The sequence below is a fragment of the Seriola aureovittata genome, chromosome 16, assembly GCF_021018895.1.
Source record: "Seriola aureovittata isolate HTS-2021-v1 ecotype China chromosome 16, ASM2101889v1, whole genome shotgun sequence".
Lineage (NCBI taxonomy): Eukaryota > Metazoa > Chordata > Actinopteri > Carangiformes > Carangidae > Seriola > Seriola aureovittata.
The window spans coordinates 7071326-7090875 of NC_079379.1; the positions used below are offsets into that span (position 1 = coordinate 7071326).

General features: G+C 41.8%; 3 gene segments (V, D, J or C); 2 read left to right on the forward strand and 1 right to left on the reverse strand.

The window, feature by feature from the left end:
• The first annotated feature begins 1397 nt into the window (after positions 1–1397).
• On the forward strand, positions 1398–3984 carry LOC130183956 (Ig kappa-b4 chain C region-like). The segment is given in 3 exon segments: positions 1398–1402; positions 2188–2243; positions 3465–3984. Coding segments are annotated over 3 exon segments (390 nt in total).
• A 1922-nt stretch (positions 3985–5906) lies between these two features.
• On the forward strand, positions 5907–10499 carry LOC130183957 (Ig kappa-b4 chain C region-like). The segment is given in 4 exon segments: positions 5907–5978; positions 7176–7273; positions 8703–8758; positions 9978–10499. Coding segments are annotated over 4 exon segments (555 nt in total).
• A 1299-nt stretch (positions 10500–11798) lies between these two features.
• LOC130183708 (immunoglobulin kappa variable 1-39-like) lies at positions 11799–12610 on the reverse strand. The segment is given in 2 exon segments: positions 11799–12317; positions 12534–12610. Coding segments are annotated over 2 exon segments (357 nt in total).
• Positions 12611–19550: the final 6940 nt, after the last annotated feature.

Consider the following 19550-nt stretch of genomic DNA (forward strand, 5'->3'; position numbering starts at 1 on the left):
TTTAAAGTTTCAATAAAACACTGATTTATCCACTATGATGAATTTATATACGTGTAAGATTACTTAATATATGTGCATTTGTACGATTCATGATGTATATAAACTCAGTTATAGTTATTCATTATATATTGATTAGTAAAGACCAGTGATTGAAGTAGTAAAGTCTATAATTATTGATCAGAATCAATATGAACTCCTTCATGACTGTAAAAATGTCTCTTCTATAGTCGCTGCAGATTTTTCTTCAATAAAACACATTTGTAACTAAACCCATGGTAGAAACATTTCAATGAAGAATCATCCAGTCATAAATCCTCTTTGATTTCAATGATAAAATCCTTCAGTTTGTTGGAATATAAAGCACAAAAATGACTAAAATGTGTCGTAGTGAAATAACAAGTTAATTTTAAATGAACAACATTATATTTTATTCATGCAAACATTTAATCCATTTAATCATTATTTTAATCAATGATGTTTAAGTTCATATGAAAATGGTCTGAGAAAACAATATTCACTCTTTGTGTTTTCACATTACCAAACCTCAGCTGAGGTTAACTTTCATGTTCAGCAGAATGTTCCAAACAGTATTTTAATGAAAGGATTGACAGTATAAACCTTCTGGATTAAATTCAGTATATTTAGTGTTAAAATATTTAAAGTGGATCAGTATTAACTACATCTTTTAGTACAACTTCTGTTGATTGACTTTCAGTGCAGCTGTTGTCCTTCACATGTGACCTCTGACCTTGTCTGTGCTGATGTTACAACATGTGGATGCAGTGGAGAGACTGTCAGCTCTTTTGATTTTCTCCTTCTGGTGAACAAACTGAAGCATCAACATGTTCACATGAGTGCAGCAGTTTTTACTCACTGTTATATTTTCTTTGTAAAATGTGTCTCAGAGCTTTTAATGAACTGTTCTCAAATGTTTCCACAATCATTTAATGCTGTTAATATCAGTAGAGGATTTGTGTGTGTTTTACAGTTTAACATCAATCATTTAAATGTTTTCTTAACAAGTATCAAAAAGTCCTGTGTGTGTGTGTGTGTGTGTGTGTGTGTGTGTGTGTGTGTGTGTGTCTTCAGTGAACTGTATCAGTCTCTGCAGTAGCTTCCAGCTGCAGCAGTCAGTTCAGTTTCTGTTCAGTCTGACTGAGGGAGGTTTTTGTACAACGCTTTTTCACTGTGTGAATATACGCTGACTGTTGATATAATGGAGACTCTTACAGTAGTAAACTGCTGCATCTTCAGCCTGGACTCCACTGATGGTCAGAGTGAAGTCAGTGTTTGATCCACTGCCTGTAAAACGATCTGGAATCCCTGATGCTCTACGATTTGCCCAGTAAATCAGTAGTTTAGGAGTTTCTCCTTCTTTCTGCTGATACCAGGCTAATATGTCGTCAGAACCATCATTATATACAGCACGACTGACCCTACAGCTGATGGTGACGGAGCGTCCCAGAGCAGAGCTCACTGCTCCAGACTGAGTCACTGTGACCTGTCCTCTGGACTCTGAGGACACAGAGACAGAAACATAAAGCAGCGTCATGGTTTTGTCGGCTTCATTTCAGAGGGACGGATGTTGATAGAGGAGAGGAGTTTGATTCTCTGGACTTTACCTGTGAAGCAGCAGCAGAGGAGAGTCCAGATGAGGACGGAGACCAAAGTCATGTTTCTGAGAGGAGGATTTCTGTGTCTTCTGTTGTCATGAAGGACAGCTGTCAGTCATCCAGTCTTCAACTCTCAGGACTATAAACTCTCCCAGAGCACTGGAGCATGGTGCTGCTGATGCAAAGTGGCTCTCTATGGAAATGCTCTGACTGACTCCAACAGGGACTTGGATCACTCTGATCATTTTTTTTTCAATGGATCAATCAGTTGATCAGAGTATTGATTAGAAATCTGTAACTGATCATGTTTATGTGGATTTTAATCAATGACTGCAAATAAATTTCTTGTAAAACCTCCTTTCATCTGTTTTCATTTGATGCTAGAAGGATCAACTTTAGTTTGAGACACATTAAAAATATATATATTTAAGAAAGGGAATAAAGTACAAAAATATGATCGATTGTTAGATTTCAAGTTTATTGAAAAACAGGAAGTGATTTATTTGAGTTTGTTGTTGTCAAAGTCAGAGAGCCGTGTCTCTCTACAGTGAGAGGTTTTTGTACGACCACTCAGTCACTTTGTATCACTGTGGTACACGTTCGGTGCAGGAACCAGACTGGAGTTTGGAAGTAAGTTTATATTTTATGTATTTTATTATGTCACAAAGAATATTTTGTGTTTCTCACTTACATTTTTATCTAGAAACTAAAACATGTGTTTTTACATTTTTTATCCTGAAATTTTGTGCCAACATCAAAATCTACAGTTTTGTATTTAAAGCGTAAATGATGAATCAAAACATGATCAGTGTTTGGTCCATGATAGAAATCATGTCATCAGATGTTCATACGACAGAAACTTGAGGACTTGTAGTTGTAGTTTAGTCAGACAGAGTCAGAGAGCCGTGTCTCTCTACAGTGAGAGGTTTTTGTACGACCACTCAGTCACTTTGTATCACTGTGGTGGACTTTTGGTGGAGGAACCAGACTGGATGTTGGAAGTAAGTTTCTCATCAAATATTAAATATTGTCTCGTCAGTTCAGCTTGTAATTTCTGTGTGTGAACATTTGTAGGAGATTTAAATTTCCATTCTTCTGATCCAAATCACTTTAAAATCTCTATGTTATTGTTGATTTCTCCTGTTTAACCATGAAGCTGAACTCAAAGCAGCTTCACTCAACTTTTCTTTACATGTTCCAGTTCATTTGTGAAACGTGAACAATGTGAAGTGCAGGAAAGATTCAAGAACAACAATCCTGCTGTAGAAATGTTTTCACATTTAGTCTTTACATTTGAAAGTGTTTGGAAGTTGAGTTCAAATGATTGTGAAGAATGAGACTGAAGTTTTCTGAGGCTGTTGGTTTGTGTTTTATTGATATATGTCTGATGTTTAAATGTGGTGGTCGGTTATTTGTGGCTGATCATGTCCTTTAACAGTAGATCTGATTAACTGTTGTGCTCTTGATGCTTTTGAAACTAAATGTGTTTCATTATAAATGAAGCAGGACTTTGAAGGAAATCATGAAAAAGTGCAAATATTTTCAAACAGTATTTTATTGTTTCCATTAAATAGTGTCATATAAAGTGCAGTAAATGCAGCTGTTGAAATGTAAAATCAGCTTCTTTAGTTTCCAGTGTAGTTTGATGTATTTCAGCTGATATGAGGACTCTTTCTGTGCTGATTTGCATGAGAGGTTTCTTAAAGGGAAGTGAAACAATGTGAGTGAGTGACTGGTGGAGCAGAAAAACCATCTGACAGAAACTCCTTAAAGGAGAAAATCAACTGTCACATAGTAAAGGTGTCCAGGTGTCTGCTGTTTGATTGACAGATGCTGATTGTTGTCTCTTAGGTGACGCCCGTCCCACCCTGACGGTGCTGCCCCCCTCCAGTGAGGAGCTGCAGCAGGAGAAGGTCACAGTCCTGTGCCTGGCCAACAAGGGCTTCCCCTCAGACTGGAGTCTGGCCTGGAAGGTGGAGGGCAGCAGCAGCAGCAGCAGCTGGGAGGAGAGCAGGAGCCCCGGGGTGCTGGAGAAGGACGGCCTCTACAGCTGGAGCAGCACCCTGAGGCTCCCTGCAGACCAGTGGAGCAAGTTGGGCTCTGTGACCTGTGAGGCCACCCAGGGCTCCCAGACTCCGCTCTCAGAGACACTGAGGAGAGACCAGTGTTCCCAGTCCTGACCTGACTCACTGGGACTCTGCTAATGGTTTTACTCTGCTCCTGCTCTCTCTCTGCTCTCTGTAACACTGTCTCTCTCTCTCTCTTTCTCTCTCTCTCTTTCTCATGTTCTGTCTTTATCTCTGATATGTTTGCTAGTTTTCTCTAATGTTTGTAATTTCACTATTTTCAGAAAATAAAGATCTGTTCATCAAATAAATTGACTCCATTATCTAGTTTTTATAACATCAACAACTGATCATGAAACTTTCTCAGTCATATGAAACACAATGTGATTGATCCCTCCCCCTGGTTAAACTTGGTCACTAATTGTTTGTGGGTTCTCTGTGTATTTCAATCAGGAGAGACTAATAAGAAGAACAAGAGAGTATGAGAATGAAAGTAAAATAAAATTTATTGTGAACAGAAGGAATAGATTTTTGGTGCTTAGACCCCGGCAGGAAGTGGATCACTATGAACAAGATCCAAAGGTTAAGTTCCTTCCAATAAGAGGAATCTTCCCCCGGAGTCTAGACACTGGGGGTGGTGATGAGGACTGGAGCTCAGGAATGGGAACGTCTTGATGAGGGAACTTCTGATTGGATGGTTTGATTGGAGATGGTCCGGCGTCCAATGAGGCGGAGAAGGGGTGGAGACAGGTCGCAGATTATTTGCGGTGCTGAAATGACAGCTGAATGACAACAGAGACAGAGACAATTTGAAAGTTTGACAGCTTACAGGTGATTGGCTGAAGGCCGCCGTGTAAGGTTGTGATTGGGTCAAGATGTGAATGAGTGGGTGAATGAGCTTTTAGATAGCGGGAAATGTTGCTTGTGACTTAGAAGTCATGTGCAAGGAGAAAGTCTTCCTGACTGAACGTTCGCTAAGCTTTATTAAAGAGACACATGTCTGTTGTCTTTCTGCTGACGTCTTAATAGTAACAGCTGATCCATGAAATCCAAGGTGACTCATCTCATATATCGATCAGGTCACAGGGACGTTGTTGTTGTTGCTTGGTGATGATGTCACAAAGAATTGATTGGGTAAATTGATTCATTCAGACTCTCAGTTCTAGCAGAAAGTGTCTCAGTGTAGCAGTCACATCCTGAACCCTGGTGGGAGCTGCAGGTATGGATGATCACATAAAAAGACTCTTCAACAACAAGCAGCTCTGTGCATGATGTCCTTCACATGTGACCTCTGACCTTGTCTGTGCTGATCTTACAACATGTGGATGCAGTGGAGAGACTGTCAGCTCTTTTGATTTTCTCCTTCTGGTGAACAAACTGAAGCATCAACATGTTCACATGAGTGCAGCAGTTTTTACTCACTGTTATATTTTCTTTATAAAATGTGTCTCAGAGCTTTTAATGAACTGCTCTCAAATGTTTCCACAATCATTTAATGCTGTTAATATCAGTAGAGGATTTGTGTGTGTTTGACAGTTTAACATCAATCATTCAAATGTTTTCTCAACAACTATCAAAAATTCCTCTGTGTGTGTGTGTGTGTGTGTGTGTGTGTGTGTGTGTGTGTGTGTGTGTGTGTGTGTGGAATAAGTAAAATATTCATCATGTTTTATAGTAAATGAAACAAATACAGATTTTCTATCAGATGAAACTTTTCACAGCATGAGAATATGTTGCAGTCAAACCTCTAGTGTTTTACTTTCAGTGCAGCTGTTGAGTCAGATCAGTTCCTCTGCAGCTGAGGGAGGTTTTTGTACGACGCTTTTTCACTGTGTGAACGAGCTGCTACTCTGCTGACAGTAGTAAACTCCTGAATCTTCAGCCTGAACTCCACTGATGGTCAGAGTGTAGTCAGTCCCTGATCCACTTCCACTAAAACGACCTGGAACTCCAGACTGACGGTTTGTAGCAGAATAAATCAGGAGTTTAGGAGCTTCTCCAGGTTTCTGAAGGTACCAATGGAGCCAACTACCAACACTTGAACTGGTTTGACATCTGATAGAGACAGTCTGTCCTGGAACAACAGACTGAGATCCAGGAGTCTGAGTCAGGATGATTTGTCCTGATGAACCTGGAAAACATGAAGAAGAGGAGAAGGGTTATTGAGACAAATCCAGCTTGGAGAAAGATGATCAACATCCAAACAGAAGAGGATCATTTCTTTAACATGGAGAACAGATGGAAGAAGGTCAATGCTGCTTGTCTCAGTGTTTCTCCATCACAGCAGAACATCATTGTGGTGAACCTGGTTGCATCCTGAAGCAAAGTTTTCACAAGAGAGTCTCACCCTGAACAAGGAGCCCCAGGGTGGCCAGCAGTAGAGTCAGAGACATCATCATTGTGCTGCCAGCGTGTCAGTGGCTCTGAAAGGCCTGGACAGCCACTGATCAACACTGGCCTCTTAACGGCTGGGAGCAGAGAGGCAGGACACATATGCAAACACACAGAGTCAGTGAACTGTAGCTGTCCTCAACATATCATGCTGTGTCCTCCTCACTGCTGGAACACTGACTCTTTCAATCATCCTCATGGAGATGAATGAAAACCATTAACTTTGTGTAACAATTGCAAAAGAACAAAGTGTTTTCAATTAAATTAATTCTTCATCTTGTAACTTTGAACTTTGCAAAGCAACTAGGTTGTGATTTCTCTTCTTTGTGGGATGACTCTACTTTTTGTTTGCTCTCTTTGTCTTGTGTAGCTCTGATAAATACTTTCTGGTTCAGTAACTTCTGTGTGACCTTTGTTGTGGTAACTGCACTCCACATGTGTTGGTCACTTGTTAGTTGCTGTTCACATGTCAGTTTGCAGCATGTGTGTGTAGTGGTTGACTGCATTGTGACCATTTTGTGTTGTGGTTGTTGCAGTCCACTTCTGGGTTGTTCACTTGTGTGTCACTGTTTGTGTGTTTAACTGCAGCTGCTCAGTTTTGCTGTGACTTTTTGTGTGTGGGATGTCGTCACTTGTTTGCGGTGTTTGCTCACCTCATGATTGTTGCCATTTTGCCTCTATGGGAGTTTCTCTCACTTGTGTAGCTGCTTGTGTGTCGGCTGTTCCTTCTTAAATCCAGGGGCCTTTTGTGTGTGTGATCTTGTTTGAGCAGCTGTGTTGTTAACTTCAGATTGAGGCTTGAAGACTTGTGTAGTGTGTGATGATGGTCGCCCTGAGTAACGTTAGGTGACAGACTTGAGCACAATCACCATCGCTGTACAATGAGTTGTGTGTGAGAGCTGGTGTGTGTGCAGTGAGATGAGTCGCACAGTGAAGGTTGATGTGTGTTGGTGCCACATTGAACTTGAATGTTTAAGTAATTGTGTTTGATGAGTCTATTTATTATCTATTGTCTATTTATTCATTGTGTGAAGGGTGGGGGTGTAACAGTGGTGTGTGTTTAGGTGTTCAGTTTGTTTCTCTTCTTCTCCTGTCTTCTCTGTAGCTCCACCCAGATCCTGATCAGTCCTCCATGAGGTTCACCTGGTCTGGGAATGAAGAGCTTAACAGCTCCGGTGCAGCATCAGAAGGGAGAGGCTTCAGGCATGGGGACTGTTGGTCTTGCTGCTTCTCAGCCTGGGAGTTTGTTTTGCTGTTGTGTTCAGATTTTGTATCTTTTGTAGTCTTGATTGAGAGTCTTAGTTGTTTATTATATTCATGTTAATAAACTCAATGGACTTGGTTGTTTCAGAGGCGTCTTCTGTGCTTGATTTGGGTCATTGGTGAAGTGTTGTTCACCTCGTAGAGCCACTAAAGAGCGGGAAGTAACAGGTACAGTGTGTCCTAAACCTTTGATGCTGATAGATGGTGCATGAGGGGTTAAAATCAGACATTGTGTGTGTGTGTGTGTGTGTGTGTGTCCTCAGTGAACTGTATCAGTCTCTGCAGTAGCTTCCAGCTGCAGCAGTCAGTTCAGTTTCTCTTCAGTCTGACTGAGGGAGGTTTTTGCACGACGCTTTTTCACTGTGTGAACACATACTGACTGTTGATGTTATGGCGACTCTGACAGTAGTAAACTGCTGAATCTTCAGTCTGGACTCCACTGATGGTCAGAGTGAAGTCAGTCTTTGATCCACTGCCAGTGAAACGTGCTGGAATTCCTGACGCTCGCTCGTTGACTCTGTATATAAGTAGTTTAGGGACTCCTCCATCTGTCTGTTGGTACCAATATAAAAGGTCTTTACCACTAGATGATCCAACTTCAACTTGTGGACTGACCCTACAGCTGATGGTGACGGAGCGTCCCAGAGCAGATCTCACTGCTCCAGGCTGAGTCACTGTGACCTGTCCTCTGGACTCTGAGGACACAGAGACAGAAACATAAAGCAGCGTCATGATTTTGTCGGCTTCATTTCAGAGGGACGGATGTTGATGGAGGAGAGGAGTTTGATTCTCTGGACTTTACCTGTGAAGCAGCAGCAGAGGAGAGTCCAGATGAGGACGGAGACCAAAGTCATGTTTCTGATGAGGAGGATTTCTGTGTCTTCTGTTGTCATGAAGGACAGCTGTCAGTCATCCAGTCTTCAACTCTCAGGACTATAAACTCTCCCAGAGCACTGGAGCATGGTGCTGCTGATGCAAAGTGGCTCTCTATGGAAATGCTCTGACTGACTCCAACAGGGACTTGGATCACTCTGATCATGCTGTTTCTCAATGGATCAATCAATTGATCAGAGTATTGATTAGAAATCTGTCACTGATCATGTTTATGTGGATTTCAATTAATGACTGCAAATAAATTTCTTGTAAAACCTCCTTTCATCTGTTTTCATTTGATGCTAGAAGGATCAACTTTAGTTTGAGACACATTAAAAATATAAATATTTAAGAAAGGGAATCATTTTGAAATACATTTTTGATTGTTAGATTTCAAGTTTATTGCAAAACAGGAAGTGATTTATTTGAGTTTGTTGTTGTCAAAGTCAGAGAGCCGTGTCTCTCTACAGTGAGAGGTTTTTGTACGACCACTCAGTCACTTTGTATCACTGTGGTACACGTTCGGTGCAGGAACCAGACTGGATGTTGGAAGTAAGTTTATATTTTATGTATTTTATTATGTCACAAAGAATATTTTATGTTTCTCACTTACATTTTTATCTAAAAACTAAAACATGTGATTTTACATTTTTTATCCTGAAATTTTCTGCCAACATCAAAATCTACAGTTTTGTATTTAAAGCGTAAATAATGAATGAAAACATGATCAGTGTTTGGTCCATGATAGAAATCATGTCATCAGATGTTCAGACGACAGAAACTTGAGGACTTGTAGTTGTAGTTTAGTCAGACAGAGTCAGAGAGCCGTGTCTCTCTACAGTGAGAGGTTTTTGTACGACCACTCAGTCACTTTGTATCACTGTGGAGGACTTTTGGTGGAGGAACCAGACTGGATGTTGGAAGTAAGTTTCTCATCAAATATTAAATATTGTCTCGTCAGTTCAGCTTGTAATTTCTGTATTTGAACATTTGTAGGAGATCTAAATTTCCATTCTTCTGATCCAAATCACTTTAAAATCTCTGTTATTGTTGATTTCTCCTGTTTAACCATGAAGCTGAACTCAAAGCAGCTTCACTCAACTTTTCTTTACATGTTCCAGTTCATTTGTGAAACGTGAACAATGTGAAGTGCAGGAAAGATTCAAGAACAACAATCCTGCTGTAGAAATGTTTTCACATTTAGTCTTTACATTTGAAAGTGTTTGGAAGTTGAGTTCAAATGATTGTGAAGAGTGAGACTGAAGTTTTCTGAGGCTGTTGGTTTGTGTTTTATTGATATATGTCTGATGTTTAAATGTGGTGGTCAGTTATTTGTGGCTGATCATGTCCTTTAACAGTAGATCTGATTAACTGTTGTGCTCTTGATACTTTTGACAAGAAATGTGTTTCATTATAAATGAAGCAGGACTTTGAAGCAAATCAGAAGAAGTGCAAATATTTTCAAACAGTATTTTATTGTTTCCATTAAATAGTGTCATATAAAGTGCAGTAAAATGCAGCTGTTGAAATGTAAAATCAGCTTCTTTAGTTTCCAGTGTAGTTTGATGTATTTCAGCTCATATGAGGACTCTTTCTGTGCTGATGTGCATGAGAGGTTTCTTAAAGGGAAGTGAAACAATGTGAGTGAGTGACTGGTGGAGCAGAAAAACCATCTGACAGAAACTCCTTAAAGGAGGAAATCAACCGTCACACAGTAAAGGTGTCCAGGTGTCTGCTGTTTGATTGACAGATGCTGATTGTTGTCTCCTAGGTGACGCCCGTCCCACCCTGACGGTGCTGCCCCCCTCCAGTGAGGAGCTGCAGCAGGAGAAGGTCACAGTCCTGTGCCTGGCCAACAAGGGCTTCCCCTCAGACTGGAGTCTGGCCTGGAAGGTGGAGGGCAGCAGCAGCAGCAGCAGCTGGGAGGAGAGCAGGAGCCCCGGGGTGCTGGAGAAGGACGGCCTCTACAGCTGGAGCAGCACCCTGAGGCTCCCTGCGGACCAGTGGAGCAAGCTGGGCTCTGTGACCTGTGAGGCCACACAGGGCTCCCAGACTCCGCTCTCAGAGACACTGAGGAGAGACCAGTGTTCCCAGTCCTGACCTGACTCACTGGGACTCTATTACTGGTTTTACTCTGCTCCTGCTCTCTCTCTCTGCTCTCTGTAACACTGTCTCTCTCTCTCTCTTTCTCTCTCTCTCTTTCTCATGTTCTGTCTTTCTCTCTGATATGTTTGCTAGTTTTCTCTAATGTTTGTAATTTCACTATTTTCAGAAAATAAAGATCTGTTCATCAAATAAATTGACTCCATTATCTAGTTTTTATAACATCAACAACTGATCATGAAACTTTCTCAGTCACATGAAACACAATGTGATTGATCCCTCCCCCTGGTTAAACTTGGTCACTAATTGTTTGTGGGTTCTCTGTGTATTTCAATCAGGAGAGACTAATAAGAAGAACAAGAGAGTATGAGAATGAAAGTAAAATAAAATTTATTGTGAACAGAAGGAATAGATTTTTGGTGCTTAGACCCCGGCAGGAAGTGGATCACTATGAACAAGATCCAAAGGTTAAGTTCCTTCCAATAAGAAGAATCTTCCCCCGGAGTCTAGACACTGGGGGTGGTGATGAGGACTGGAGCTCAGGAATGGGAACGTCTTGATGAGGGAACTTCTGATTGGATGGTTTGATTGGAGATGGTCCGGCGTCCATGGTTGAGGTGGAGAAGGGGTGGAGGCGGGTCGCAGATTATTTGCGGTGCTGAAATGACAGCTGAATGACAACAGAGACAGAGACAATTTGAAAGTTTGACAGCTTACAGGTGATTGGCTGAAGGCCGCCGTGTAAGGTTGTGATTGGGTCAAGATGTGAATGAGCTTTTAGATAGCGGGAAATGTTGCTTGTGACTTAGAAGTCATGTGCAAGGTGAAAGTCTTCCTGACTGAACGTTCGCTAAGCTTTATTAAAGTGACACATGTCTGCTGTCTTTCTGCTGACGTCTTAATAGTAACAGCTGATCCATGAAATCCACAGTGACTCATCTCATATATCGATCAGGTCACAGGGACGTTGTTGTTGTTGCTTGGTGATGATGTCACAAAGAATAGATTGGGTGAATTGATTCATTCGACTCTCAGTTCAAGCAGACAGTGTCTCAGTGTAGCAGTCACATCCTGAACCCTGGTGGGAGCTGCAGGTATGGATGATCACATAAAAAGACTCTTCAACAACAAGCAGCTCTGTGCATGATGTCCTTCACACGTGACCTCTGACCTTGTCTGTGCTGATGTTACAACATGTGGATGCAGTGGAGAGACTGTCAGCTCTTTTGATTTTCTCCTTCTGGTCAACAAACTGAAGCATCAACATGTTCACATGAGTGCAGCAGTTTTTACTCACTGTTATATTTTCTTTGTAAAATGTGTCTCAGAGCTTTTAATGAACTGCTCTCAAATGTTTCCACAATCATTTAATGCTGTTAATATCAGTAGAGGATTTGTGTGTGTTTGACAGTTTAACATCAATCATTCAAATGTTTTCTCAACAACTATCAAAAATTCCTCTGTGTGTGTGTGTGTGTGTGTGTGTGTGTGTGTGTGTGTGTGTGTGTGTGTGTGTGTGTGGAATAAGTAAAATATTCATCATGTTTTATAGTAAATGAAACAAATACAGATTTTCTCTCAGATGAAACTTTTCACAGCATGAGAATATGTTGCAGTCAAACCTCTAGTGTTTTAGTGTCAGTGCAGCTGTTGAGTCAGATCAGTTCCTCTGCAGCTGAGGGAGGTTTTTGTACAACGCTTTTTCACTGTGTGAACGAGCTGTAACTCTGCTGACAGTAGTAAACTCCTGAATCTTCAGCCTGAACTCCACTGATGGTCAGAGTGAAGTCAGTCCCTGATCCACTTCCACTAAAACGACCTGGAACTCCAGACTGACGGTTTGTAGCAGAATAAATCAGGAGTTTAGGAGCTTCTCCAGGTTTCTGAAGGTACCAATGGAGCCAACTACCAACACTTGAACTGGTTTGACATCTGATAGAGACAGTCTGTCCTGGAACAACAGACTGAGATCCAGGAGTCTGAGTCACAGTGATTTGTCCTGATGAACCTGGAAAACATGAAGAAGAGGAGAAGGGTTATTGAGACAAATCCAGCTTGGAGAAAGATGATCAACATCCAAACAGAAGAGGATCATTTCTTTAACATGGAGAACAGATGGAAGAAGGTCAATGCTGCTTGTCTCAGTGTTTCTCCATCACAGCAGAACATCGTTGTGGTGAACCTGGTTGCATCCTGAAGCAAAGTTTTCACAAGAGAGTCTCACCCTGAACAAGGAGCCCCAGGGTGGCCAGCAGTAGAGTCAGAGACATCATCATTGTGCTGCCGGCGTGTCAGTGGCTCTGAAAGGCCTGGACAGCCACTGATCAACACTGGCCTCTTAACGGCTGGGAGCAGAGAGGCAGGACACATATGCAAACACACAGAGTCAGTGAACTGTAGCTGTCCTCAACATATCATGCTGTGTCCTCCTCACTGCTGGAACACTGACTCTTTCAATCATTCATGATATAATTCATGAAGGAATTGAGATTTTTACTTGGTTTATTTCAGTTGTTCTGATGCTGTTGATTCTTTAAATCATTAAAACCTATATAAATGAATAGTCTTCATTAGATAGCCACGGTATATTATTTGTCTTTATTCAAGAATCATACAATCACTGGTATTAAGCAAATAATCCAAATACATTTTTTTTAAGATAAACACAAAGCTTGTGCTACAGAAAATGGACCAGACTCAGTGAATAGCTCCCTAAGCTTAACATGTCCTATGATAACTATTAATTTAGCTATACAGACTAATGAGCAGTGATAACTAACATGTCTTTGGGGTCATCAGGTGGGGACCTCCTTTCACCAGTGTTTCGTCTAGTTGGTCCCACGACACCTCCAGGAGGCTAGGCAGTGATCACTGGCGTCCCAGAGTCACTCCCCTAATGCCAGCCATCACTGCTCCTCACACCACGACTACTTTCTTTATCTTGCCTATGCTACCACAAACAACACCATCATCAACTCTGACAAAACACACTAACAGATTAAGCAGATTCAGCAAACAAAATCCCCTAAACAGTTGGAGAAAGTGGCGGCCATTTTGAATGAGGGAGGTAGAGTCAAGGAGAGATGCCTTTTGAGCTAAACTCTCCCCCGCCGGGTTAGGCTGTGCTCTACCCCCCCCTACTCCCCCACTCTCCAAGACATCAAACAAACAATCAAACTCACCTAAACAGCCAAAGACACACTACAAACCAATTCAATACAAGCAAACAATACAGGCCACCTCACCTGAACTAACCGCATGGTCTCAAAGAGGCTCACACAGGCCACACCCCCACTTAAAAACACTTCCTCTTCCTGGATTTCTTCCTTGCTTCTCCTAAGAGTCTATCTATCCTAAGTGCTCCCCCTGCTGGGCCCCCAGCTACCATTACTCCTTCTCATCCAAATCCACTGACTGGATCTTGCTGCCTCATCTGACATGTCCTTTACAATTTTCCTCACACTCTGTCCACTTGCTCCTAACTCCCTTACCAAAGAGACAACAGACCTTGCTACAAATCTTCTACATCCTACTTCCACTGGACAAATCCTAACTTTCCATCCTCGCTGCTCTGCTTCTGCCCCTAACTCTGCATACCTGAGCTTTTTCCTTTCATATGCTTCTTCAACTAAGGCCTCCCACGGAACAGTCAGCTCTATGAAATATACTTTCATTCTACTCCTAGACCACAAGACTATATCAGGCCTTAGCTTTGTAATGGCTATTTCCTGGGGAACAACAAGCTTTCCTCCTAAATCTACCTGCATTTCCCAATCACAAGCACCTTCTAAGCTGCCTTGCCTTCTTGTTGTCTTACCAACTTTCTCTCCCTCTTGAACAAACTTGATTGCAACTTTCTTTGTTTTAGGTCCTCCTAAATTTGCCTGCCTCTGTAACTCTTCAATTCCTTCAGCTAAGCTTTTTAGAACCTGGTTATGTCGCCACGTATACCTGCCTTGCGACAGACTAACCTTACACCCTGACAGAATGTGCTTTAAAGTTGCAGTACCTGAACACAATGAACATAGTGGGTCTCCATTTACCCAGAGTTTTAGGTTCTGGGGAGTTGGCAGTACATCATAAGTTGCCCCTATCAAGAATCTAATACTACTTTCCTCCATACTCCAGAGTTCTTTCCAGCTAAGCTTTTTCTTGTCTACACCTTCCCAATTCACCCACTGTCCCTGCTTAGCCTGGGCCACTGCCTTAGCACCCCTTAATAATTCCTCCTGTCTACGAACCTGCTCCTCGACTAGCTTTCTCTTCTCCTTGGGACCTGCTCTACTCCACACCGGTTTGCCTGGGCCAAGCCCCAAGCCTCCCCGGCCTATTTGGACATTACCCACAATCTCTGTATGCCTAAGCGTTGCTTCTGCCTCCTGCACTGCGATTCTTGGATTCCACTTTCTCCCCTTGATTGGGTTTGGAACCACCTTACTAACTACCGCATCTTTGCTCCCAGATAACAGGAGCTCTGTCCTAACCTTGGTACATTTAAACTCCTCCACTAGACTAGTTACTGGGAGCTGAAGTATGCCTTTCCCATAGAGTGCCACTGTGCTTAAACATCTAAGAACACCTAGCCACTTCCTAATGTAAAAGCTAACTAATTTTTCCATTTTTTCTGCAGTGGATATTGGAATCTCATATACAGACAGTGGCCACATCAGCCTGGGAAATAACCCAAACTGCAGACACCATAGTTTCAACTTTCCTGGAAGCCCTGATTTATCTATTCTATCCAGTCCCTCTGCAACATCCTTCCGAAACAGCACTACCTGTTCTCCGTCATTCAAGTCTGCCTTGTACCACCTACCTAGACTCTTTACTGATTTTTCCCTAATTATTGGAATTTCCTCTTCATCTATTACAAACTTCCTATCACTTAACGTCCCTCTGCTTATTGAGATACTTCTAGACTTACTAGGCTTGATTTTCATACTAGCCCACTTTAAGTTTTTATTAAGTCTCTCAAGTACTCTTTTCATACATGGCACCGTTGTAGTTATCAACGTCATGTCATCCATGTGGGCCCTAATTGGTGTAAGGCGCATCCCATCCTGCCGCCTCTCTCCACCTACAACCCACTTAGAACCTCTAATGATTACCTCCATCGCCATTGTGAATGCCAATGGAGAAATCATGCACCCTGCCATAATGCCTATTTCTAGCCTCTGCCATCCTGTTGTGAAGCCTGCTGTGCTTAAGCACAGCCTAATATCTTGGAAATACAATTTTACTAAATTAACCACTACTCCAGGCACTTTAAAATAATCAAATGCCTCCCAAATAAGGCTATGTGGCACTGAACCAAACGCATTTGCTAAATCCAAAAATATGACATTCAAGTCTCTTTTCTCTGTCTTGGCTGCCTGAATCTGATGCCAAATCATGCTAGTGTGCTCTAAACATCCTGCGAACCCTGGTATTCCTGCCTTCTGTACTGCAGTATCAATTAAGCTATTCCTTTCTAAATAACTAGTTAATCTCCGTGCGACTACGCTGAAGAAGATCTTCCCCTCTACATTTAGGAGAGAGATCATTTGAAACTGACTCAGGTCTGAGGATTCCTTCTCCTTTGGGATAAAAACACCTCCTGCCCTACGCCATGCTCTGGGAATAACCTGTTTCTCCCAAACTATTCTTAATTGCCTCCACAAAAACTTTAGGATATCAGGTGCGCTTTTATAAACCCGGTAGGGGACTCCATTTGGCCCTGGGGCCGAAGAAGCCTTTGCACGCCTAAATAATAAGAGACTCTGCACACACAGACCTTTTCAGTTGGTTTAATTATGTACAAATGTTGTCCAGGATCTGAAACATCTATTTATCCCTCACACCAACGCTTATGGATATAAAGGGAGAGGGAGACAATGAATGAGAGAGAGAAACAAATTATTAAAAAAACATTTGCAATAAACCATAAACAGTAACAGGATGAAAGACATCAGACAGGTTCTGTCAAAGCTCATAACAACATAGTTTAAAAAGAAAATGATTATATCGAGCTTGACACTACTATCATACTTTTAATCTTCAATGAAAATCTAAATCCTGTTTCACTGGGTAATCCTTCAATGTATCATGGCAAGGACAAACATCCTTATCCCATCCCCTCCCCACAGGGGTGCCCAAAGGATCACTACTGGAGCCCCTTCTTTTTGAAATATACACCACCTCAATGGGTCCAATAATCCACTTGCATGAATTTTCATACCACTACTATGCAGACGATACCCAACTATACCTGTCATTCTCACCAGGTGACCCCATTGCATTATCAACATCAAAATCTCCTGTTCATCTCTTAAGCCAATCAAAATTATGAGAAACCTTGGTGTCATTTTTGATGACCAGCTATCCTTCTCCGACCATGTTGCATCAATCTCCCGGTTGTGCCACTTTGCGCTAGACAACATAAGAAAAACAGGCCTTTCATTACGCAGTACACCATCGAACTCTTGTTACAGGCCTATCTATCTATTTATCTATTTATCTATCTATCTATCTATCTATCCATCTATCTATCTATCTATCTATCTATCTATCTATCTATCTATCTATCTATCTATCTATCTATCTATCTATCTATCTATCTATATCTGACTGAGAACATTTTCCCTGTGTTTTAATGTAAAAAATACTCAGGTCATTTTGTGTTGTGTCAACGTTTACAATTTCACATTACAGTGAGTTTGATGGTTTCATGTATTTGATAGGAAGTAGTTTGACAAATGGAAGATGCTTCCAAATTGGACAAATATATTTAAAGATTACTTGAAGCTTAGGAACATGATTCATTCAGATCCTTGGCATTTCTGAAATTTCTGTATGGATCCAAACCACAAGGAGTAAGGGAAAATATCTGTTCTGTAATTATTGTAATTAGGTTGAAGTGTTTAGATAATTGTGTTTTGTTTTTCTCTTCAAAAGAGGATTTCATGAATCAAGTGTTTTCATGTTCTGAAATGTAAATTCAAATTACTGCTTCTCAGCCTGGGAGTTTGTTTTGCTGTTGTATTCAGATTTTGTATCTTTTGTAGTCTTGATTGAGAGTCTTAGTTGTTTATTATATTCATGTTAATAAACTCCATGGACTTGGTTGTTTCAGAAGCGTCTTCTGTGCTTGATTTGGGTCATTGGTGAAGTGTTGTTCACCTCGTAGAGCCACTAAAGAGTGGGAAGTAACAGGTACAGTGTGTCCTAAAGCTTTAATGCTGATAGATGGTGCATGAGGGGTTAAAATCAGACTTTGTGTGTGTGTGTGTGTGTGTGTGTGTGTGTGTGTGTGTGTGTGTGTGTGTGTATGTGTCCTCAGTGATCTGTATCATTCTCTACCGTAGCTTCCAGCTGCAGCAGTCGGTTCAGTTTCTGTTCAGTCTGACTGAGGGAGGTTTTTGTACGACGCTTTTTCACTGTGTGAACCCCCACTGGCTGTTGATGTTGTCTGAACACTGACAGTAGTAAACTCATCACGTCACATTAGATTCTCTCCCGCTAAAACGACCTGGTACTCCAGACTGAAGGGTTTTAGCATCATAAATCAGGAGTTTAGGAGCTTCTCCAGGTTTCTGAAGGTACCAGTTGAGGTAGCTACTGACATCCGAACTGGCTTTACATCTGATAGAGACAGTCTGTCCTGGAACAACAGACTGAGATCCAGGAGTCTGAGTCAGGATGATTTGTCCTGATGAACCTGGAAAACATGAAGAAGAGGAGAAGGGTTATTGAGACAAATCCAGCTTGGAGAAAGATGATCAACATCCAAACAGAAGAGGATCATTTCTTTAACATGGAGAACAGATGGAAGAAGGTCAATGCTGCTTGTCTCAGTGTTTCTCCATCACAGCAGAACATCATTGTGGTGAACCTGGTTGCATCCTGAAGCAAAGTTTTCACAAGAGAGTCTCACCCTGAACAAGGAGCCCCAGGGTGGCCAGCAGTAGAGTCAGAGACATCATCATTGTGCTGCCGGCGTGTCAGTGGCTCTGAAAGGCCTGGACAGCCACTGATCAACACTGGCCTCTTAACGGCTGGGAGCAGAGAGGCAGGACACATATGCAAACACACAGAGTCAGTGAACTGTAGCTGTCCTCAACATATCATGCTGTGTCCTCCTCACTGCTGGAACACTGACTCTTTCAATCATCCTCATGGAGATCGACACAAACTCAGCATGTTATATAACATATAACTTAACATACTGTCGTTGTTTACAGTAGGGGATTCTGAATTGATTCTTTACCTTCCTGTGATACATAACTGTCCATTTTCTACATGGTTGTTTGATGTCAGTACGATCAGTAAAGAAGGTTGATTTTTCTCTTCATGATAAAATGTTGTCATGAAATATGTCTGCAGCTGAACGGACGTCACCATAGATACTTGTGTATGTCTCTGGTGTGTGTGTGTCACCATGATTCTTCCACATTGATCAGATACTTGACGGCTGTGGTCTGTCTCACCTGAGGATCACACAATAATAGAAACATTGAAAGATCAGTTCACACCATGTCAGCCTGTGATCTGTGTGTGTTTGGCGACTTCACGTCTTGCTGACTTTGCAGCTGCTGTTGTTTGCTCCTTTTCAGGCCTGATGTAGATTGTTTATTCCAATAAAACAGGAGCAAAGTAGACCCACACTAAAGCACCTTGGACAGTGAACTCTGAGACTCCTCACCGCATTACCGTATATCACACAATACATGTGCAAGGAAAAGAAGAATGGAGTGAGCGAACTGAACTTGGTGGTGTTTGACAGGCCTCATTAAGTAAAAGGTTCTTTCCAAACATTGCGCCCCTAGCTGTTTCCTAGACGGAGCAGTTACATGGACACACAGACCCACAAACACACAAGCTGAGGATGGGGTCAATCATATGCACAATGCGTTTGATATCAGAGCTGCCGTACAGTCTGGTAACCTTGATGTTTCATATATTGTGAGTCTGGTTTGTGGGTGGACATCAGTGGAGCTGACTCTGCCAGATGTTGTTGTGATGTTAATGGTCTGATTGAGCTTCTTCACTGGAACTGTTCTCTTCACTTGAGGAAACGTTCAGGTTGTTGAGGTGGGAGCTGAACTGTTTGAAGTTCAGGAGGAAAACTGCTGGAGACACTATGAACACCATCAATCGTGTGTGTGTGTGTGTGTGTGTGTGTGTGTGTGTGTGTGTGTGTGTGTGTGTGTGCGTGTGCGTGTGTGTGTGTGTGTGTTTGTGTGTGTGTGTGTGTGTGTGTGTC